This window comes from Cottoperca gobio, chromosome 24 (assembly GCF_900634415.1).
Source record: "Cottoperca gobio chromosome 24, fCotGob3.1, whole genome shotgun sequence".
Classification (NCBI taxonomy): domain Eukaryota; kingdom Metazoa; phylum Chordata; class Actinopteri; order Perciformes; family Bovichtidae; genus Cottoperca; species Cottoperca gobio.
In genome coordinates, this window is record NC_041378.1 from 15,645,982 (window position 1) to 15,670,894 (window position 24,913).

Sequence of the window (24,913 nt, forward strand, 5' to 3'; positions counted from 1 at the left end):
GGACAGGTATAGCATAATATTTTAATGGAATGGAATGGAAAGCAGAAACTAGTGGTTTTTCAAAGTAGACTTTGAAAAAGTACCTTCATGTGGCTTATACCTGCACCAAAGTGTTGTATCACTTTCTTAGACTCATAAAATATTTGTGTCCTTTTGTTTTCTGTGTTATTGCGGTTTTTTTTAATGTAACCAAATATTTTAACTTTCACTTTTTTCACATTTATCCAGCAAAACAGTTTACAGAGGTCTGTCCTCATCTCCCGAGAGCATGTGATCCAATTACAAAAGTAAACCTAAGACAATATTTTGATTATTAGCAATTTTCTACAAATTACAGACTGGTATGATAATCACAAATATATACTGTTAAAACCATGTCTCTCTTTTGGAATGTCATGGTTGTTTTTCTAGTATGATCGTGATATTTTTCCATCCTCTTACGGAAACAAGTGACTTATACAATCAGCAGAGATAGCTTTGCCTTTGCCTGGAGAGCTTAAAGCAAATACAGCTGAGACACATGTGAGCTGTGCGATATTGAGCCATTATGAGTTAAAGGACACCCTCTGCCAATGGCAGCTTAACATCTGGTTAGCATTTCATCTGCTGGGTGACATTTTTTTCAAGGAAATATACAGACGAACAGGGGGGACTTTCCAGGAAAGAGGATCATTTCAGACCTTTTTTAATTTTGCTTGCAAAGTCGTTGTGAAGATATTTGACCAGGCTGCTGGACAGTTTGTTTCAGTATGGAAAATATAGTACAACATTCCCAACTCTATACCACTCTTCTGCATTCTCAAAGCATCAGTGAGATGATACTTCAAAACTGGAAGGATTTATAGTTTTAAAGTTGCGAATTCCTAACAGACTAACAGGACATCATTTTCAGCCGAATGTTTTCCACAGCTTTGTGTCCATCTCCTCCAATCACCCATTAACAACAATCTAGTGTGGACCCTTCAAATGCTAAGCACACAGAGCTGGAGCCTGATGTGCCTGGCTGCATTTGTGAGGGGCCTCCTCCCTTCCACTGCCAGTTAATGTTAACCCACATTTCATACTTGTTTCATACTTGTCAAGTTTGATCAAAATCAAAATCACTGCACAGTTGTGTGGGTGAACATGAAGAGACTGGGGGTGGTGACATACCTGCCCGCTGAAACTTCAACTCCCCTTAGTATTCATGAAGTGTTTTCTCAAAGCCATCAGGATTATCATACAAAATATCAAAGAAAATACAGACAGAAAGAGCCGAACAATCCGATCGAGACTTGGACTGTATTTATTTTGACATTCTTCACGTAGCTGGTTCTCAGGCCTGCCTGATTATTCCTCTCCCGGTATTTCAAATAAACGCATCGCCGAGCCGTTTCTCAAATAAGCAGGACAGGACCCGGCGATGCACCTCGCTAACACCAGATTATGTTGCTATAATCAAATGCGGTGGGAAAAGAATCATGAGAAGGACTGAACAGAGGCACTGAGGTTTCTATTAGGAGATTTAGAAAAGCCTTGGTCGCTCGGAGGTCGGAGTCTTCGAGTATCCATCCAGCTCTTATTACTGGGAACATTAAATCCCTGCATTTATGACGCCATTCCTTACGTTACTCCATGGGCCAGTAGGCATGGACAGTCCTCTTGAAAAGTCAAGTTTCTCTCTCTCACAGAAAACTCTTGAATCACTACTAGAGCGAACCACAGAGTTGAAGTCAGAGAAAACATTTGTCCATTTGTTCTGAAAGTGGTTCTACTCATCAACTATAACATTTAGGACAAGAGTTTTAGATGTTCTACTGTCACCAAACATTTCACCATGACATAGATCTACATCCATGCAGGACAATAAGATTCTTTGTGCGGATGTCTGGCTCAATACAAACTGGAGTGCATGGCATGCGACCCAAATGACTAAAACAAATATTGTTGATTCAATGTGCTCAGGAGGAACACCTGGTTAAAGGCCTTCATCAAAAATAAAGCATTTAAATGAGTAATGTTGCAATTTGTGGGGCTAATTACTTAATGACTGATCCTCGCAAAGGACTCTTCCTGCTACAAATATTTTTTTGCTGTACTAATAGGTACGTAAAGATGCTGGGGCCTTAAGAAACGGAGGTGCACGAAGTATGCAGATGTGCATTCTTTGCAACACAGTATTTGTACTTTTGCCAAAGATGATTAGTCCCATCCAGCTCTCCACACATCAGCTTTTTTTCAGCAGAGGTTTGGAGTCAAATCATATGACTCTTTGAATATGAAGGCTGGGGTTTACTCAGAACAAACTAATTGGTATGATGACGCATCTGATCATGGCAAAAGCCAAAAGTGTTAATGGATGTTCTGAACAACCACACTCATAAGCCGGTCAAGATGTGCGTACACTTTCATATTTACTCCACCGTCGCACGGACCTCTTCAAGCCTCTTCTATACAATATATACAGTAGGGGGTCCCTGCACCACGCTACACCAGTTTGGGGGTCCTTGGCCCGAACAACGTTGAAGACCCCTGCTCTAAGGCATTCATAGTGTTGCACTTGTTTGGACATAAAAAAAAGATGCTTGTCTGATGTTGGAAAGGTGTTGGGGGAGGAGGATCCAGATGCTGTTTCACCATCCAACAGGACTTGATTGACAAAATCACAAAAGACTTGACTTTAATGAGAACACAACTTCACATGAAACTAATTGATATCCTCCCTAAGCCCAAAGACTTCAATTTACGTCATAAAACTATGAGCACATCGACATCTTAAATTCTTTTTGATGATCAGCAGCCAATATGTCTTTTTCACAATAGTCCTTTTGTCTCCTCATGGTAGGAAAGCACAGGTGTTACTAATAACATTGACGATGGCTCTGTTCTCTTTGTGTCCCGTTAGTCATGACAGTGTGACAGTGAGCCAGCATGCACAATACCAAGACCCTGAAACTGAAAAACCAGGAAAGGAGGAATCTCCATTAGAAATGGATAAAGGCTCTTTGTCCCAAAAAGCTTCACAGACTACAGTAAACTCAACATGCCACAGCCAACAGGCCTGGCTACTACATTCCACTGAAGCCGACAAACTCTATTTTGCCATGCTTCTGATTGGCAGTCACTGTCAGTTAGACGGTGTGCAGAGAAATCTATAGAGTCAAAACTAGACATCTCCAGGGCCTCATTATAAGCCTCATTCGCCAGCAGCGGAGTCTCTTACGTCTGAGTGGCCAGGAGAAGCAAGAGGGCCCACTTCGTCAGACACAGCCAGGGATACATTCTTTTTCTCCACAAGTTTTGTTCAGGACTGAATAAGACTTTGTGAAGTTTGATATAATGTAGAAGGTACGGCTTGCCTCAAATCCATTTACAATCAAGGGCAAAAATCTCCATGTAGTTTCTGATTCTGCTTTAATCCCAGACAGCACCACACCTTTATCTCATAATTACCCACCAGGAAATACACGGGGATTGTATCAGTTTGGTTAGGAGTTAGAGGAAAGGCAGGGAGAACGCCCATGCTGAGCATACCTTGACAGCCATCCAGACACTGGATTACAGCTAGAAAAGTAGAATTTAAGACAGGCTGAGGCAGATTTTGGGACTCGTAGCAACAGATGTAGGGATTTCCAACCAGGGTCTATGTACGCCTACCCAAGGGGTTACTTCTACAGTCGCCAGGTTTGGTGGAAAGATTAGAGTAACTCCACTAATTTAACAAAAATAGGAAATTAATATTCAATTCAAGCAAAAATATAAACATATTGAGTCAGCTATAACACTTGAAAAAGGTGTTGTATTTGAGTGTGTATTGTAGCAAGCGAGCAGAAAAGTGTAGATAGCTAGTTAATGGATAAACAATTGAAGTAGTAAGCTAAAAGCAAAGTGGTTGCAATTGCTTAAAGTAATGGATAGATTGTTAGAATAGCGTTACGGTCACTAACCCCGTGTTTCTCACAGTTGTCATACACACGTCTGATGTCATTGCTAACATTTGACTGACAGTAGGGCGCCACTTTGACCATATTGTCAGGCAATTAGCAGACGGATGTTAACAGTTGTAATTAACATGCGTGATGTCTCTGTGCCTTTTGTTCCCATTTGGTAGACAGAAATGTGCATTACCTGATCCTGCCGAAGCTATTCTACAGTATGAACGACTTGTGTTTATGTATACTCAGGATCCGATACTTGTAGCACCAGCTGCAGGTTATCTTTCCTTTCAGCTGAAAGCGATTGATTCACTTCTGACTCTTCATTAATAACACCAAAGCTCTCACTTCTACATTTGTTCATTTCTTACCGGAAGGAGATTCATTTTTTAATTACCGCCACAAAACTAATGGAAAAATTGTTACAATAGCTGAACGTAATGAATACATTGTTACAATAGTTAACTAAAAGTAACCTAATGGATAAGTCCTTTCAATAGTCAGATAAAAGTAATGGAAATGGTTACAATAGTTAGATTTGGGTAATAGGTGACTTGTTGCTAATTGTAATGGATAAATTGTTACAAAAGCTAAAAGTATTAGATACATTTCTACAATAGTTAGCTAAATGTAAAAGATAAATAGTTGAAGCTAAAAGTAACTTAACTGGTTATAAACAAATACATGTTTGAAACATCCAGCTGCACAAAATTGCAAGCTTCAGACTTTAGCATCGACAGTTCATTGTGCTTGCAGATAATTCGACTTGAATAAAAAGTCAACAGTGACACTGATTTATTCACCCGTTTGAAATGAGGGCTAAAATGTTTGACATCTTTTTTTGTTGTTGCAAAAGACAATTTATTGCATTCAAAGCACAACCTTTTGAGTTTTGTTCCAAACTTGATTTAATTATTTAAAAAAAAGAATATGAATACATTTCCTTAAATCATCTGAACAGCAGTTCGAACACGCACGACAAAACAATCAGAAAGCAGAGAATACATTTTTAATGGACATCCTTTTCATAAGCTCATCTATCATTTGTTAGCATCGGAAAACTGACATAAAATTCAAAAAGGCACACGCAACATCCAACGATAGAACATTAAATAATTAAGCAACTATGAGCAGATTAGTCTTTTTGATAGTGACTAAAAACCACGGCGCTACTGAATGTCCTGAAAGCCCAGCCTCAGTGTTCTACTTGCAATGTGTTGGAAACCTTTCTGTTGGCACATTTATATTTGTGATACGATGATGGTGATGGGCCATTAACTGTCTATTTAAAAATGACAGCTTCTTTTATGGCCACTTTGATTTTTGTGTACATAAAGCAAAATTGATATTTTTAGGGGGGGAAAAAAACCATGAAATAGAAAATAGATTTTATTCCCATTAGATCATGTATGGGACAATGTAGGAAAACTTCACTTCTTGATTCTACACTGGTTACCTTATCAGTGACTCCTTGGTATTAATTGGGTTTCTTTAAAAACACTCTCTATTAGAGCCAACCATCAACCAACTCGACACAACAGTCAAAAATCACATACTTTATTTCAATTTGCTGCAACAGGGGCACTAAAAACAAACTGCAGAGAAACACACGGGCCCCCCGAGTTAAACTCACTTAGATAGAAAATATTCTCGTTTAAAAGTCGTGAATAAAATGAAAGCACAAGAGAACACATGGACGAAATGATTTGGAACGCAGCGTTATGTAGCTTTGTCCAACCAACAGAACAAAAAGGAACACTTTTTAGATTATAAGAGCACAGTTTGGTGCGGCTTTCCAACCTTTCAAAAAAATAGAACATTTCATGAACTTTCAGGAATAAATAAAAATTGAATAATTGTCCTCCAAAAAAAAAAGGAAAACAATTAAATACCCTATTTTAATGTTTAAACTGAGACATTTTGAGATTATGGGTGTGCGAGAAAAACAAAATACATTTCCAGACACACACACACACACACACAGACACACACAGACACACACACACATAGTTGACTGACTGATTTGACAACACATTGATAAACAGTGCAAATTTTCAGATGGCTGCAGGGAACTAAAATAAGAGCGAAGAAGCTGCACTAACAGGATAAACTTTCAGACATTTTTTGTACAATTCTTAACTGAATTCAGTGTTGGATCTATTCTTCCTTTTTTTGTGTGAAGTTTTTGGATAAAGATGGAATGAAGCTCCAAAGAAGCCGATTATTTTTGGATTGAGCACTGATTAGTTAAAAAATAATCATCAACTATTTTCGAATTAATGTAATGTTTCCTTCTTTGTCTTAACCCTTTCAGCAAACACATTTAAAAAAAACAAAAAACTGTTTAAAACAATAACAGGTTAACTACTGGAGCACAATTTCCATAAACACGAATTGAGACAGAATTACGATCCAAGAACAGAATTTAGTAGCCAAAAGTTGATTATTGGCCGTTCTAAAGGCAACCATCTTGAACTGGTGGCACCAAGTTTGGACTTAATTGTAGACACGAGTCAATCCAGTCAACCGACTACAGTGCATCATGAAGGTGTTTCTCATCTACGGGGTTATAATTAATGACCTCTGACCCTCCTGTGGCGGGGCAGGTCACTCTGGTCCACTACACCTGTACGATGTGAAATGCTCCTTTCCAAAGTATGTGTATTCTCTCAGGGAGAAAAAAAAAAACGTAGAGACGCCTGAAAGAAGCAAAAAAAAGATAAAGAACGTTCTGTTCGCAGGCTTAACCTTCCCCTGCAGGTTTCTCATCCCGCAAGGCTAGTCGAGTGTTTTTCAAGACACCCAGGTTTTTACGGTACCTCACAGTCCTTTGGGTTTGTCAGAGTTCTCAAAGACTCAGAAGTTTCCTGAAACGAATCCCGTCACAGGATATGGAAGGATATTGAAGTATCTGTTAACTGGATAGAAGGAGTTACAGAGTTCCTGCTCCTGTTGCTTTGTCTGTTTTTTTCCCCCCCTTCTTCTACTTCACCATTCGGCATCCCCAATGGCTTTGGAGAAGACATAGTCTCTCCCATTCAGATTCATGATCCCATCCTTCAAGTGGAATTTCCATTTGTTCTTACTTCTGTGAATCTAGAGAGTGAAGAGAAGGAAGTTAATGTTGTAGGCGGCAAAGGTTTCATCTTACAGTGGACACAGTCTCTAATGTCTTCAGCCCATGCACACCAAAGACTCAGCCGGACACAGTCCTACTGTATATTATTAACCAGCGTTGACCAATACTTCTTTACAAGCACTACATTTAGAATGTAATAGTTTCTAACACGCTCAGACCTGAAGGATACCGGCGATCAAACGTTCATGTAGCAAATACAGTGCTGATATCAAACAGAGGCTCTCACATGCTAAACAATTCACAAAAGGAATCTGCAGTGAAGAACTATTTCATTTAGCACTTTTGCTGTAGAACTGTATGATGTAGGCAACAATATAACTGGCTGGCATTTGATTCATTAGACTGAAAGTATACGTTATACTGTTCTGCTGTGCCACGTATATGTATCGTCTCTGTTTTGCTTTAAATCGGTGACTTCTAAGTGCTTGTATGTGTAAACATGAGCCTCCATGTGTAGATCCTGAAACAGACTTTATACAGGGATAGAGAGGATGAACTCAACTAAATCATTTATTTACGGAAGTGTCAGTGTTCATTCTACGTGCAGCACTTGAGTATTGACACATGCAGGTGGACTGTTCCATATTCTCCCACACCAGAGCAGATCTTACCTTGTCATACTGACACACCACTACATTCTCTGTATCAAACAGCTCCTGGTCCTCCTCATCACTCACATCATCACCACTGTTCAGTGGCTCCTGGCGAGGAAACAGAAGCAACACGTCGGACCATATTAAGTCTAGTTATGGTGCATAAGCCTTTAAAAATGTATTTATTATTGTAGCCTGACAACATCCATCACTGCACGACAACATTTGTTCCGTTTCACTTCCTCCATTACACACCTCTTCCACCTGCCCGTCCTCTCCCGCTTCCTTGTCCTTCTCCTCCTCCTCATCTTCATCATACTCCTCCTCCTCATCCTCGTCCTCTTCTGAGGAGGTGTCTCCGGTGCCGTCCACCTGCAGCATCATGGGAGGCTGCTGGGGCTGAGCTTGCTGCTGGGCCTGCGGCTGTACTGCGACCTGTGGTGCAAGCTGCACCCTGGGCCTGCTGCAGCTGCTGGACCTGAGCTGCTGCCGCCTGACCGGGCTGCTGCGCCATCGCTGCTGCCTGCATCACCTACGGGAAAAAGGACCCAAGCACAGAGAAAACAGCGATGTCGTTAGTCTCATTAGCTAGTTACAGTTCAAAGACCAGCAGAAATATGCAGGGAATTCATAGACACTGAAACAACTATTGTAGATCGGGCTTCCTGTCTAGCATTGTACTTGCCGAGGATAACTTGAACCCGCCTAACGTACTTCAGTCTTAAATAGACTGAAACCAAAGAAGCAGGAGATAACTCCTAAGCGCAAAGCAAATGTCCAGCAAAGAGAAATTAAACGTGTAATGAAGGAAGTGAAGAAGTGCTGACCTGTTGGTTGCCTTGGACTTTGTTTCCTGAAGCTAAGACGATCTGCTGCGGCTGGATGATGACTCCTGTTTGCTGGGGGATGCCTCCCTGCAGAGGAGCCAGGACCTGGACACACAGTAAACAGGAACAACTCACATTTTCTGCAACAACTCCAGGATAAATATCACAGCATTGTGTTTGGAGACATCTGCAGGAATTACAGCCAATAATGCCAGAAAATGAGTTTTGTTGAAAAGCAGGGGAAGTTGAAGTCATGTGGTGATGCGGGTTAACTGCACGTTGTTATTGCAGCAGCAGTCACTGATCTATAGCTCACGGATCATATTTCTTAGGGGGGGAAAAGGTGATGTTTGAGTATCTCCAGAATTGACTGAATTATGTTTTTCATGACATTTCTTTTCCCATATTTAAAGTGTTTAATATCATTTGGAGTTGGTTATTCCACTGCTACGACCCCAGTAGACCCGTAGCTATGAAGCCAAACAGTATGCTCATTCTGAAGAACACAGATAAACACGATGCATGCAGCCATGTTGCACTTCCAGCCATTTTGTTCTTCATTTTCAACGGTCTTGTTTACCAAAGTTAGGTGTTCCTACCTGTCTAATGGGGCATACCTGCTGTATGACCGGTGACTGCACGCCGCCAGGCTGCATCTGCTGCTGCAGGAGGATCTGCTGCTGGGGCTGCTGGATGATGTACTGAGCCCCATTGGGAGCACGGACCACCTGCAGGATCTGACCTGAGAGACCGCAAAACAAAAAAGGCGGCGTGAGCGCTGTGAGAGAGCACGCATCTGTGAATTACATTAAAAGGGATCGCTTTGGATGTTCTGAAGTGCGGTTGTACGAGGTGCGTGACCATAATGATAATGATCGGTTAGTTATTTTGTGTTATTGTGTGACTTTGTTTCTCCGACTACCACCTACTGTAGGTAACACACTGACCACAGATACCTTATACAAACCCACTTCAAACAATCAGAACCGGCCCTTTCATTTGGCAATTTCAGTATCTTAGTATGTCGACACAATGTGCTGCAGATACACTCGTGAGTGTTTCACCTTGGCTGGTGATGAGCTGTTGGTACGGGGTGACCCCTGTGGGCAGAGCCAGGGTGGCTGCGGTAGCTGCTGCACTCTAGAGGAGAGAAGGAGAACACAGATGAGTGACTGAAACAAGACAGTCGGGTACACACTCGCATGCACAAGCAGTAAGTTGAGAGGCAAAAGTTTGGTGTGAACACACCCTGAAGCAGAGTTTTAGAGTTCAAGAATGTGGAAAACAAGACTGTTTTAAGTTTCAAAAGGTTGTCAGGGTGTAAATACTTTATAGGTTGTTTTTTAAATACATACCAGGTACAAAGGTATTTATGAATTTAGTGCCAGGTACATTACCCTGGAGGGATTTTAATATTTATGAAATTACAGCACAACTTTACAATTAAAGTGCTAATATTTATATCCCCATGGCCGTTGTGATAAAAGCAGCCTTTACATATTCACATTCATTCATTTCGCCTGCCAGGTTTATTGGTGAAAGGTTAGAAAATGCGCATGTGAAGCTTAAACAAAGTGTTTAACGGATTACTAATACAGCACAGATGCAAGCCTCGACATCAACAGATGGCCAGCGCAATAGAAGTGTTGTTGAGAGAGAGAAGAACGTGTTGGCGCTCCATTGTGCAAAATTAAAACTAATGAAGGGAAAAGCGTGTGTGAAACAACAGGAGCATGTAAGAGGAGGCTTTATCTCCACTGTAATCCAGACTACTTGACAACTCTCTGAAGGTCCTTCCTCTGCCGCTCCATCTGTCTGTTGCTACAGTCGGCCTGCTCTGAGGAAACGGCCCGCAGAGACAAATCAAGATGCTCTACTTTGTGGCTGGCTAAGAAACATGTGTGCTGGAAAAATATTTCCTTTTACGCAATAAAAAGAAATGACAATAACAGAGCGCTTCAGTGAGTCACTGCTCATCTGTATACGGTGGAGATCAGCGATCGTTGCATCTCCCGTTTTATTCTAACGACCACAAAAACCCCCGTTCAATGTTCTTATGTGTACATTATCTACTTACCATCCCTGTCGCACTCATGTGCTGCAGAATCTTGGAATCCTGAACAATGACTTGCTGCTGGGGAGCTGTGGACAGAGACACGTTCAAGTCAGACCGCAACATGCACCACAACTGCTGTTTGTCTCGTGTCACAACATTTGAAAACACTTTGTTCCAGCACTGACGGCGATGCCATTGTGGGACATGGGAGTCTTGTTTTGTAAAGAACAGAACATTGGTTTCATGCCCTGATAACTGTCACTTACATTGTACCGTTGACCCCGTGTTAACTTACATATGACACATATGTGGAGGATCTCGATTCAGACGGTTTTAACGGTCAAATTTTAATTCAAAATAAATTATTTCACCAGTCAATTAGGAACAAACTGCTAAACAGAGCCACTCGATGGCAGGGGGGTGCGTTAGTTGTTTACATAACTCACGGGGTAGATGTGAAAATAAGATCTGTGAACACTGACATGGTTTAATCTACTCCTGGCTTTTAACGTCTAAAGTTTAAATAATCTGGTTGTTGTGATTAATCATTTTTACTGAGGGATTTTCATCAGCAACCCTTATTTTCTGTAAACGACTTGTCCCGATAGACAATGTGTGTAGAAAAGGCTTTCACAGATGTTAGATAGCTCGACTGTTGCATGTAGCATGTTCTTGACCAGCGCAGTGTTGGTGACAGTGATGGCAAACCTTGCTGCTGCTGAGGGGGCAGGATGACTTGCTGGGCCTGGGTGGGCTGCGTCACCTGCTGGACTTGTTGGACCTGCTGAATCTGCTGCTGCACCTGCTGCTGCTGCTGCACGGCCTGCAGGGCGGCCTGCTCCTCGGTGTGGAAGCCCTCCACTGCCTTGGACTGCAACAGTTTGTTTTCCCATAGCTGAAGCATCAGGCAGAAGAAAGAGGCCGTGTCAGAGTTCTCACAACATTTTGTGGTGAACCACTCTTTTAACCCTTGTGCCTCACTATGGACCTCTGGGCCTTTTCATTTGTTTTTAATAACTGTGGTTGTGTTAATGCGTATGGTATAAACTTTAGCAAGGGTGTGAGGTTTATTTTTAAGTTCAACCTCAAGCCTGGAATAAAATGTGCAGCCCATAAGCACAAAAATGTTCCCATGGAAAGCCATTAAAACTGCAATTTTTGATCCTACTGATCATTACTGTTAAATTATGTAGTTTATTATATAAGGCTTCAACATTTTAGTTTTTACTATTTTCTAGATTGAGCCACTTTCTTGGCCTATAAAAGAATCACTTTTATTCCCACCATAAAAACAGGCAGTTAAAGGGTTTAAATTCTTTAAAAAATGTGGGAGTGAGGATCAGGACGACTTTCGAAAGTGCAAAAATGAGTTGTTTGGATCATAAAGTAAAATACTATATTGTTCAGTTCCAGATATCTGTGACTAAATGTTTGTGCCTTTGTAGACACACTGTGGTCTGGAAGTTGTAATGCACGTGTAAATTATATGATTATTATAATGGAGGCATAATATTGTTGAAATTGTACTTATTTTGCTTAAGAAATGTCAGGTTGTTCATAATGTTCTGTAAAAAGATAAGTTTATTAAATGTGAACACTTTTAGAATGTACTTGTACTTTTTTGCACTAAAACAAAAGGAAACATTTGGAGTTGACGTTATTTATAGGTTATTATGCTACGCTGTTACTGGTCAGGGCCCACTTGAGATCAAATTGGGCTGTATGTGGCCCCTGGACGATAATGAGTTTGACACCCCTGCTCCAGAGGATGAAGCACCCCTCCCCACACTCCTGCACTAGTGATATTTCCCCTATAGTGGCTGTACACAGGAGCAATGCTGCTGTGGGGGACAGTTACCGTTTTCAGCTCCAGAAGCACTTGCTCATCCACTCCCTCGTCCAGGAACAGCTCTCTCACCTCGTTGATCACATCCTCAATCACAGACTTATATAGTTTAGGCTATGAGGAAGCAAGCACAAAAAAAGGGAAAGAGCACATTTTATTGGTTGGTTGAAGAAAACCCCACAAAAAACAACAACATATATCTGTTATAATACATGTTTACCACTTGGGGCTTACTTTTATAGACCATATGGCATGTGGTTTACAGAAATATGTTTAATAGGAAGACATCAGTTACTAATTGTGCTCGACAGCTGCCGTTAACAGCAGCTAAACATTACATGTCCAACAGACCATGTGATATAAATTAAAAGTTGCCTTGTCAAATATGCAGAAATTAGTATAATACGGTAATATTTGTTGTAAATCTGTAGCTCAACTCTAAAACTGGCGAACTAATCCACGAGATTTAGCTACAATGTATACACGTCACTATGCCGTGTGTCATGCTAATCCATATAAACTAGGTCTTTATGTCGCGCGGTCACGAACTACAACACACAGTACGTCCCTATGCATACCGTGGATTACACGGCGCACACGAACATCTAACGTATACCGTATAAAAGGTCTACAACGGCAGCATTTCAGCCCCGGAAGAAAGCGGAACAATGGCCACCTAAAAGCGACAGACACACAGGCCACCGCGCTCACTGCACTGTCCCTGATGTCCGCAGCACGGACCTCGGTCTCTGCTTCCCTCCCCCTCGGCCTGTCTGCTCCTCACTATTTAAAGCACAGTCTGGTGTTTATATGTAGAGCCGGTGACGTAGCGTCGAGTAGCACCTTCCCATCCCGGGCAGTCTATATTAGAGAGCCAATATGGCTGTATAAAACCAGGCAGCAGAAAGGAGGAGGTCCAGAACCGGAGCGAGCGGAGACGTGGAAGCCATTTTACGGAGCGGCAAACTGCGCGCTCGACAGCCCGACACACCGAGCATTATATGGCGGGATGTAAAGGATATTTTCGGTGTAATATCTTATGAGTGCTCAGCTTTGACTAAGTAGTATGGCCTTGTCGGTGGGGAGCAGGACACCATTGTTATGAGATGGGTAAAAGGTGGTTTGGGACGCTATCCTGCCTGCTGCTCGTGGAATGGTGGACAATGATGACTGAGCATTGACGGTTTTCGGTTAAGGAGAATATTATTTTTTCCAAAAGCTCAATTAATTCGCAGTGGATGGTGGCGAGGTGCTTTGCGAACATCTGCATCTTATAAATTATGCAAAAATAAAAAACAATTTAGCTTATATTTAACATTTTTCCTTTTATAAAACACTATCTACACAAGCAACTTGACTAAAGCAACAGCACAAACATCAAATCCCGATTACCCATATACTCTTTAATTAATGTAGCTATACATATAGTTTCAGAAGCCTCTAGGATAATATCATGAACCAACTAACGGCCAACTCATGAAGGCTTCAAAACTGACAAAAAAGCCCATCATTTGCAACTTTCATCACCAACCCTAAAGTGCTACACCATTTTCACTTACTTTATGTTCAGCTCCTCTTACGTTAGCCATTGCTCCTACCAGATGGCTTTATCTGAGAGAAGTCTAGTTTCGAAAAATGATTAAAATGGCCGAATGACTGAATTTAAGTCTTAATTTTATTTGATATAAAAGTGAAGTGTATGTTAAGGCAGATTCATTTTTCTGAAATAACTATAAATCAGCTCCTCGACAGCTTTCCATCATCTTTACCCACATTCTTCCCCGCTGACAATCCTTAGAGATTGATCCTTACCACTGGGTTCGAGTTAGCCGAGCTCGCCATTATACGCGTAGTGTAAAAACCACACGGAAATATGCGAGAAATAGAGCCAAAAATTACGAAAAACGAATTAAAACAACTGGGAACGATATCTTAAAACAGCCGGCATTACTTTTGTAAATAAAACACAGTTTTAACGGTCTTATTTACAATCCCGGGCTGCGACTCCCCAGCCGTCCTCCTTCCGTCGTTGTCCTGCTTTATATACTGAGCATGAAGCTGCGAGTGCGCGAGACATAGGGCAGGGTCAAACTGCACATCGCGCGAGACTTCGTGCGGAATATGATGACCGAACATTACGCCTGCTGCTGGGAAATGTAGTTTATATGTGGTAAACGGTAAATAAATGGGCACAGATCGCATTAGCTTAATAATGCGCAGTGATCTTATTTACTGAATTAGGTCAAATGTAAATGTTATGACGCAAATAGGGAATTAATCCCAATGCTACAGGAGCCATTGACTACTGTCCACACACTGGTGGATTATTGTAGATCAAATATAATACTGATATGGAGTTGGAAATTATTGATTGTGTAGCCCAATTAACAAATATAAACCACAAGGGAAGACCTGGATTTCAGTTTAAGCTTTATTGTGTAGTGCTTAGAGATAGAAGTCAATTGATTAAAACTGAGTGACAACATGTCATGTCCACATTTTTAGTTTACATGTGGAGCCGGCCTAATTCAAACTCTTTTCCCATCCTTTTCACAATTGCCTTTTTTCTTTCTTTTTTTTAGTGCTTCAGTTATTTTACCCCAAAATTGCTTTATAACACACAATAATCAATATTTCTTACCAATTTTCTCTGAAAACATTTGAGATGTTAAATATGTATACATATTTAAAATGTTTAACCTTTTTGTTTATGCCTATACTTAATGTCAATGGTCAAACTTGAACACTTCTGTAAAGGTACTTGTAGGCCTACTTTTACTTCCACTTTACTACATTGGAATATTGTATACTTTTTACTTTACAACATTTACTTTTAAACTTTTTACAGAACATCTTTTGCACATATGTCCGTTCTGGGAGAGGGATCCCTCCTCAGTTGCTCTCCCTGAGGTTTCTTCTACTCTAATTAGTTTATAAAATACCTAGCATTTTTATAGTTTTATTCATGCCATTAGGTTATTTATTATTATCGAAACTACATTTGTGTAATGTTACAGTGCGTATGTGGGAATAGTTAGGCCCTTCCTTAATATATTTAGTTTGTTTCAGAGCACTTTTATGTAGTAACATCTTGCTGCCACAAGAGTGTGATCACACCATGTAGCAAAACCCCAAAAAACAAGCTCAGGTTTTTCTGATTCCATGACACACACACAAACACACACGCAAACACTCACACACACAACCCATTCACTTTGTATAGCATACAACTATTTTAATTCAATAAAGTGGGATGTAAGTGCATTTCTGGATGAGCCACCTTCACAGGTTCTATCTGTTTAATCAGAAACACACTTGTCCTGACTAGCCGGGGAGCATTTCCCAAAACAATAAAGCTTTGCAGTAAATGAGAGCTGACAAGAAAATGTTACCTCCACTTCTGTCTCCATGGAAACTTGCCTCACTGGTCATTCTGTGGATATGGATGATATGGACCGGGGAGCACAGCGCTCTGTGCATCCACTCAGCACTTCAGTGAGCCTTCTCCAAGAGGGAATGTCATACAACTGACTTCATTCAATGTATTTCACTGAAGGGAAATGAATACCTGTCACTAAATATGCTTTTAAATTCACTTGTAACCTTTTACTTTGGGGGGGAAAGTGTTGATTTGAACATTTTCTCAAACTGTGAGATGTGATCAAACACAAACCTTTGAGTCTCCCTCTCACTCACTGAGTAGTGTGATGCCCTCTAAAGATCTGGAGAATGCACACTTTCTCCCCCCTCTTTCTTTGCTGTAGTTGCATAGCAACAGAGGAGCTGCTAGCTCCAGTTGTGTTGTAGGTGGGAGCGCTGCACAGGGAGGCACTGGCTCCAGATTAAGCCTGTCTCGGCTTCAATTATGAATGGGCTTCCACTGCCACACGGCTCCAAAATGGCACCACTCAGACTGATAAGACATTGAGGAACTCTTTGGTACTCTTTTACTTCTTTCCCCAAGGGGGGAGGCCGAGTTTGACTTTAATCAGAAGTATTGAACTTAAATGATTAGAGGAAGTAAATGAATAATTAACTGGCGGAAGAGGCATGGTTATGATAAGACCCTTGTTGATGGGAATATGTGAGGTTAATGATTGGGGTCAGTCTCGAGAGCAAATTAAAGTCTCCAGTCTCACAAAGCTAGCACTTTACCAGTAAATGGGGGTTAGTGTGTGTTGCATGTTGAAGTGTTGAAAGGGGGGGGGGGGGGGGAGGGTAGTAAGGGTGATATGCTTTCTTGTAATCCTTAACTATACTTAACTCGAAAATGGTTAAATTGCTGTTTTTGTAAGCCCACGTGAACTGCCTACCAGTGCCGCTGTGATTAAAGGAGTACTTCACCCACACAATGACCATTTATATTTCAATTACTCACCCCGTGTCACCTCGAGTTCTTGAAGAAAACTTTCTTTTTCTCACGTTTCCACGGTGAACGAAGAATAAAGGAAACTGAGAAAAATCCTGACAAATTGAAGTAAATGGGGGCGAGAATATCAAAACATCGGCTCAAAAGCTCTCACACAACTTGTGCAGTATAATCCAAGTCCCATTTATCCAGCTGTACGCTCACTACTTCACAAACACAAGCATTTTCACTAAAACCGTAATATTTAAAACACTTCTGCACTAAGTTGTGAGTATTTAAACACATGTTTTGATATAGTTTTGCTGTAGTTAAACGCGGCCCCCAATTACTTCAAGTCATTAAGATCTTTCAGCGTTTTTTGATTATTCGTTCAACGTGGAAGCGTGAGAGAAAAACAAAGTCTTTCAAAATTCAAGTTAACAAGGGGTGAGTAATTGATATACAAATGGTCATTTTGTTGGGTGAAGTATCCCTTTAAATGTGTCATAGCAGTCGTTGTGGGTTTTATCCTCTATGATTATGCTTTTCTTGTTTGATCTAAGTGGGTTTAAAAGGAACAGCCAAACTAATCTTCTGCAACTTGTATTTTTTATTATTGCAACCAACTGGAAGACAATACATCACATAAACATCATTGCAGTTTTTCAGAAAATGGAAAACAAAATAAAACAACATTTATATATTTTTTGCCACGGTATTGGACAACGTTGATATTTACATGTAGTGATGAAATAGGTCTTGAAATCATTCTTTGGCAATATGATTGCACAATAAGGAGAGAATTGAACATTTACTGAAAATAAAAACAACACCCGGGTGCAGTCTGCATCACATCTCACAGATCAATAACCGTTTTGCATTTTGACATCTCTAACCTATGGCTTTCCAATATTCAGCTCAGACAGTCACCAACCAAAAAATAAATGGCAGTATTGTAGATATTTTTGTCAGAGAGAGAGAAAACAAAACAGAAAATGAAAATGCACATAAAAACCTCAACAAATAAAGAAATGGCAACTGTATTTGTTAGAGCGTTTCCTTGTATGTTTGGCAGGTTTGAAACAAACACTTGTTTAAGGGGCTTTTCAGGCAGTGAAGTATATTTCATTTGCTTTAAAATGTCCAAGGTACATTTTATGTGTTTTTCTAGGACTCGTGGGTCAGGAGTTCATCCTTGCTGCATGTCACTGAGTGAGTCAGAGGAAAAAAAGGTGGATTTCTTCCCCCTCGACTTGCCTCTTGCCAGCTGAGCACGTTATTAGTCACCACAACAGTGGATTGTTGCTGCAAATACAGCAGAGTGCTTGACCTGGGCCGCGGGAGCACTCAAGACAGATATCAGACGAGAGACGGATGGCACACAACAAGAACACTGACAGTGTCTCCTTTTAGCCTTTTTTTTTTTTTTAAATATGTCGGCATGGATACCATACAAAATGCAAAGCCAGTGATGCATGCTACAGGTGGCAAAAGACTGTACCAGTGGATGGGACATGCATTTGTTTGCCTGCTTGGCTCGCTGACAATCACTCAACGTCCACTGAGCTTAAACAAAACCTCGCCTGACTGCTGCTACAACCAAACCTACCTTTTTCCTACAAAGCTGCTTTTATATGCACTGCATCTCCGCAAGTAGGGGGGGGGGGGGGAATGAATACTTTTATGCATTCCTGTTTCAGCACAAGCATGCCGAATAATGGCAGTGCGGTATTTATATCACTTCTGATGCAAAAATGTCAAAGCTCACTACTGCCCGTGTGGATTTTAATCAAGTCAGTGTTTTCATGACCTTGTAGAGTGGCAAAATATATTTTAAAAAACACCTCTGATCTCTGGACTGAGCTCTTGAGATAAATATGTATGCAAACTTGACATCCACAAGTAATTCCTTTAATCAAAGGGTTAACAATACTGTATGTTAATAATAAAAAAAAAAACCTTTTTTTTGTCATTTATGCCATCTCCTACATTCCTCTTTCTTTTCAATCCAACACGTAAGAAGCCTATTTGGAGATATGAGGTTCTTTCAAAGTTTCCCATGCCCGTCCGATCCATACATTTACACTGAACAATGCCGATGGGAAATAAGGACACATGTACATTTACACACAGGAGAGAAAAAATAAAACAATACTGTTATAAATAAAGACAAGTAACGTTCTGTCAAAAACATGTCGGAGACATGACAACAGAGGTACTGAGGGCAGGCAGGCAGGCAGGCAGGCAGGCACAATGTTAAAGGGTGTGTGTTCCTGGGCACACAAACTCACACACTCTACAGATGTGTTCTGAAATAACACTGGGGTTAACATTGAACACCTAAAAATCACTGTACAGGCAGAAGAAGACGGAAGCCCACCCCTAAGAGGTGATTCAGCTGGCCTACAGAGCCTGAACCCGAAGCCCAAGAGGTGGCCCCCTCGGAGCCTCTAATTGCAGAGTGATCTCCCACGCTCCTCCCTGAAGACCTGTCTTTGAAAGCCCGCTCAGAAAAAAAAAAGAACCCAAAAGATTCAAACAAACAAACAAAAAAACAAAAGAAAATCCAATATAATCACGGGTATAAGGATTGGCGGCAAAACTTTTTTTCTTTCCTCTAGGATCAAGGTTTATATGAAAATAAGTCATGCTTCATGCTAAATACATCGTTTATCTTACATGATCTTTGAATAAAAAAGATTTGCTTTTTATCTTATTTACAAGCACCCATGCAATATAACTGAGAAAGTCCTGCAGGTCAAATTGCTTCAATTAAGAAAGGAAAAAAATAAAATATTTTCTAACCTTTTTACAGAGTTGTCCACATGGGACAAATTGCTTATATCTTTATGAGGGTAGAGTGAGGGTAAACAGACACAAACAGAAATCTAAACCCACAGTTCATGTATATAGTTCTTTGACATTGTCAAATGAATAGGAAGGTGTGGTAGCTAACTGGTAGCTACGATATCTATACCAGGTGTCTACGTCTATGGACAGAAGTACTGGGGAAGTTTCAGGGACGTTTACATTATGCAACAACAACAACAAAATGAAGGAGATATTGCCTCAGACCCGGCACACTATCCATCTCTATGGTGATAAACATGACCATTTTTTTTTCATTTTAAAATATCTATTCTTAAATACTATGAGTGCTCTTGAAATAAACCCATGATGCTTCTATTATAAGTGGTGTTAAATAATCTTAAGTGCATGAATATATATCACATTGGGTTTTACAATTATTTTGACGCTTTAGGTCATCCTCCCTAGCTCTTCTTTACTACTATGCCTTCTTTTTTATTTTTTGTCAGCTGTCGTATCGGCTACATGAAGCAACCTGGTCGCTTATCTTTGGCACAGTCTCACATTTGTGCTTGTGGATGTAGGAGTGATGCGAGCGAGCGTCCGATATAGCGCTAAGTCTTGTTAAATAGGCTCCGCCGTCGTCTTTTGCTGGCATCACTGCAAGATTGCTACAGATTCACATAGAAACAAACAGGTAAGACAAACAGCCATCTTCTGTGTTTGTGTACTGCACGCTCCTCAATGTGATTCGGTTTTGTCGAGTTGTCCAAATTAGTGACAAAACATGCGTTTTTTTTATGGCTTTCATCCCCTTTTTAAACAACAAAATCAACAAAGACACATGAGAAATACCCATTGATGTTAGTGTTGTTGAACATGTAGGAAAACATAGATTTTTGATATTGCCACAAATAAGTAGGATTCACCTAATGCCCTGCAGATAGATAGAGGGAGATGAGAAGTGTCCGTTGAGACTAATGCTGTAGTAACGTTACCTGTTGACCTATTTGTGTATTGTGTCAGTGTGTTAATGTGTGTGTGTGTGTGTGTGTGTGTAGCGTCCGTGTGTGTATGCATGACTATGTTCTATATGTGTGTCTTAGTTTCTCAGGGCCTCTTTCTGCTCCTTCTGGCCCTTGGCGGTGCGGTTTGTGATGTTGTTGAGGCAGGCTCTGACCCCTGCCAGGTGGAGCAGCGACCCCGCCGCCTCCTTCATCTCCTCATCGTCGCTCTCCGGCGGCTTCTCCACCGCCGCCGCGCGCCGCTTCTTGAGCGGCAGCGTGTCGCTAATGCCCCTCGCTCGGTTTTTGGTCCAGGGCAAACTGCTCCCCGCCAGAGTCCCAGCTCCCGGCCCCGAGCTACGTCTCTGTCCGCGCAGGGGCTGCTGGGAAATGTAGGTCGCGGCGGCAGTGGTGATGTGTGAATCCAGCGGGATCTCCCGGGGCTCGGGTTTGATGTCCGATTGGATCTCCACGGCGATGATGTCGTCGTCGTCCAGAAGAGAGGAAGGGGAGCACAGCCTGCTGGGGGATTTGGCGGTGCTGTAAGTGTGGTCGTCCTGGTCCTCGCTGCAGAGCGGGGGAGAGTAGCAGCACGGGCTGTCCTGTCCTCGGCTTAGATAATCTCCCAGGGATGATCTGTATGAAGGACACAGAGCGAGAGAGAATACTGTTACTCCTGCTGTCACACTGCCAGCCAGGTGGCCTGCTGTATACGCCTCACTCCACTGAGGCCGCTCCAGTCTGCTCTGCTTTTGGCTGGAAAGCAAAAAGAATTCACGTGATAATCTATCAAACTCAAATAGCCCCCTAGGGCCTAATGTGCATATTTTTCAGGTCAGATTAAAACCTTGTATCTCAGAAAAGAGTCAGCCTTTTCCTTTTTAGAAATGACTCATTTTCAGATTGCCACATATGCATTTTCCAAATGACACAGTGCATTTTGAGCAGCTCTCATGCTCCCTTAAGGTTGAGAAAGTTGCTCAGTACATAAAGGACCTTGCAAGCTTTGAAGTCAGAATGACGATTCTGCAGCAAAGCCATTATCCACCATACATCAGCCTCCACGTTATATTGCAACACATGTGTTTGCTCTTTTAGTCAGGAGACACTTTTCCTCTGTAAGGCATTAAAGGACAGGGGTGCATTCTGACAACCGATAAATCAAAAGAAGCTTCAGCGGCCTGCCCTGTCCCCCGGACATTTCCTCCCCTCAGAATGAGAGGGTTAGCATATTAAAATCTTAGACGAAAAACATGCACCCCTTACAGTGATCAAATATTCACTGCATACCTTTAGCAAGACTTTGGCTATGTTTAATTCATTTTGCGGTGCAGGCCATCACACTCTTATGCTCCTATGATGGATGTGCATGTCCATGCATGCTCCGAATGTTCTTTGAATCATGAGGCCTCTCCCTCTAATAAACCTGTTTGTGTGTGTGTGTGTGTGTGTGTGTGTGTGTGTGTGTGTGTGTGAGACCGTTATATAAACACACCTGGATAAAATGTTCTGAAGAGCGAGGAGCGTGTGAATGCCTCTGACTTTTGAACACAATAAAGATGTAATTATGTAAACTATCAGTGGAAAGTTTCAGTGCGAGGTCTGCTTTACGAATGTGTGTTTGTTTGAAGGCTACTGTGGGTGAGCCTGTGGGTGTGTCTGTGTATGTTTGAGGGAAAGCCCTGACTGACATTAATTATACGTATAACAGGAGCAAAGTTAACCCACCGTATGGCCGAGGTTCTGCTCCCTACAGGGCTTACAGGTAGGGGTCTTATCACAGGGAAGAGTGCCTGGCTCCTGACACGGGTGCCATTTTGGATCACACCCCGAGGAACTAAAAGAGAGAGCAAGCAGACGTAAGAACATATACGCACAGATCCATGCCACCGGTCACATTCAACACAAACATAGGACAGAGGAAGCTTCCCCAAAACCTGATCGGACCTCCATAAGACCCGGGAGCAGCTCGATGAGCATTCACTGACCGCCTGAGGAGGCCAACAGGGCAATATTGATGAGCAAGGCAAGGTTAAATTGAGCGGGAAAGTGTCATAAATGAGTTAAGGCCGCTGCGAATCATTCAATTACCAACGACCGCTGGGCTCGGCTAAATCCGGCCTGTCTGATACTGTGGGCAGAGCAGCAGGCGGCTGGAAGTTAAAGGGGGATACCGCACCTTTTAAATGTGTGAGTAATGAGATATGTGTCCTCTTTAAGACTTAGTGCAAACTCATGTACTTTATAAAGCAATCCACATGCAATACTCCACATTCACAAAGCAAACAAGGTTTTGAAAATGTTTTCTACACTTATTAGAAGTATATAAGTGACTTTCCAGATATGTTTTCTACTATTCATTTGTAGATTATTTTTATGGATTAACTGTCAGAACGTAGTAAAAGTTCCCAGCACAATTTCCAAGTTGGCATATTACAAATTGAGGTTTTTTCCGACCAAGACTCCAAAAACCCTAAAATATTTAGTTTAATAACATTGAGAGAACTGAGAATTGGGGGCATTTTTGCTTAAAAAATGACTTAAAACGTTAATCAATTATTAAACTTCTTGCCGGTTATTAATTTTCAGTCACATAATTGTTTTAGCTCTAATTAGAAACATTTCCTTTTGTCTCTACCAGTCACACTTTGACTTGAAGGTGAATCAGAGATGAATTAGAAATGCATCTGTATCAATCAGTCCGACAGCTAACTGTGAATCTCAGAGTAAATTAGATTTGGGACAAAGTGCAGAATTCTTTTTCAAAGTTCCCAGTAGCTTAATGGACGCCATCATGAAGCAGAGCTTTGGAACTACCAAGATTTGTTTTTGTCCAGCTGCACGACAGTAACCAGGCAGGAAGCGCCTTCGTCAGGGAGCAGAAAGGAGAAGGATTGGCCCAATGGTCATGGTAACCAATTGTCAAGGAAACTGGAGAATCTACCAGAAGGACAACTCTACAGCACTCCATCTAAATGCCTTTTTACTGAACGAACAAGCATATGGCAACCCACCTGGAGCTCACCAAATAGTGCTTTCTCTGATCTAATGAGACAGAAATTGAATCCTCGGGTCTGTAAACCAGACATTTCAACTGGCTAAACACAGATACTGCTTATCACCTGGCTATCACCTGGTGTCACTACACCGCAGAGCACGACGTTGGTCCATCATACAAACAGAGACAAATACAGACAGACAGGCCCTCGAAGATTCACCTTGCGGCATCACAACACCCCAAAGCACACATCCAGGATAACGGACTGGCTTTGGAACAAATCCCTGAATGTCCTTGAGAAACCCACCCAAAGCCTGGACTTGAAGCCATTTGAAAATCTGTGGGGAGACCTGAAGATCACAGTTTACCAACGCTCCTAATCCAATCTGACAGCTGGTAAACGCAAGACTTAAGCTGTAGTCACTGTCAATGCATCCCCTGCGTACTGTAGAGACATTTCAGTTTTTGATCTGCATCTGAGGAATAGATCGACTTGCTGACTTTGACGAGAAGATAGATACCACTCTCATGTGCGTACGCTAAACACGAAGGTTTAGCTAGTAGCCAGTTGGCATAATTTTGCATAAAGAGAGAGGTAATGTGTCGTTTTTACACAATTTAAACAAACGAGATATAATGACAGCTGTTTCCACTAGCCTTTATGCTAAGCTATGCTAACATGCTGCTAGCTGTAGCCTCATAATTACTTTACAGACATGACATGAGTGGTATCAATCTTCTCATCTAACTCTCAACAAGCGAGTGAATAAGCTTTTTTCCACAAAATTTCAAACAGTTTCTTTAACATTTGGAATATTTTGAGTGTCCAGGAGGATTTCTAAAGACACTGGAACATTTTCTAATTTCCTGGTTTAGAACCAACAACGTCTGATCAAGGTCTCTTTCCATCAAGGTCAAAGTCTTGACTATGGTTTCCTACGCACTGACCATCTTCACAAATACTGAATGGACTGTAATAGACCAGAAGGGAGATATATGTGTATGCTTTCAACTCTGCAACAGCTGTACATCTATATCTATATCTTTATTGTCTGTGTTGCCGAGGAGAAGAGAGGAGAAGAAAAAGAGTGTGCGTGTACATCTGAGCCAAAAGCTCTCATTACTCAGGGCTGGCCACTCACCACCACAGCCATCCCAGCTCACTAAAACAGCTGTCACTTTCATCTCGAGGGTCAGTTTGCATTTTGCAAATGATGACCTGCTGTTTGCTTTGTCCGCCACTTGTCAAGAAAACTTTTACCATAGCATACTGTAGCTTAAGCGTCTTTTTATTTATCTTTTATCAATCAATTAATTATTGATGTTATGAGGAGAAATCTAATTCACCCCAGGAACCGCAAACTCATTAAAACATACAAG

General features: G+C 41.4%; 3 protein-coding genes across 5 annotated transcripts in view; 1 reads left to right on the forward strand and 2 right to left on the reverse strand.

Annotated features, from left to right (window-relative positions):
- Positions 1–24,913, forward strand: part of LOC115003692 (poly(A) polymerase type 3-like) — a 981,812-nt gene that overhangs the window by 790,852 nt on the left and 166,047 nt on the right. The gene's annotated exons all lie outside the window — the stretch shown is intronic.
- LOC115003691 (general transcription factor IIA, 1) lies at positions 4,910–14,421 on the reverse strand. The gene is given in 11 exon segments (XM_029425595.1): positions 4,910–7,010; positions 7,665–7,754; positions 7,902–8,090; positions 8,092–8,178; positions 8,474–8,578; positions 9,091–9,215; positions 9,538–9,613; positions 10,551–10,615; positions 11,238–11,424; positions 12,388–12,489; positions 14,188–14,421. Coding segments are annotated over 11 exon segments (1,164 nt in total). The 5' UTR covers positions 14,218–14,421; the 3' UTR covers positions 4,910–6,902.
- ches1 (checkpoint suppressor 1) overlaps positions 17,314–24,913 on the reverse strand; it is a 59,196-nt gene continuing 51,596 nt past the window's right edge. For all 3 annotated transcript variants that reach the window (XM_029425586.1, XM_029425585.1, XM_029425584.1), the window contains 2 exons: positions 22,264–22,372; positions 17,314–21,171 (listed from right to left, as the gene is read on the reverse strand). In XM_029425586.1, the coding sequence (XP_029281446.1) occupies positions 20,634–21,171; positions 22,264–22,372 (647 nt within the window). In that variant the 3' untranslated portion in view covers positions 17,314–20,633. The remainder of the gene's footprint in view (positions 21,172–22,263; positions 22,373–24,913) is intronic.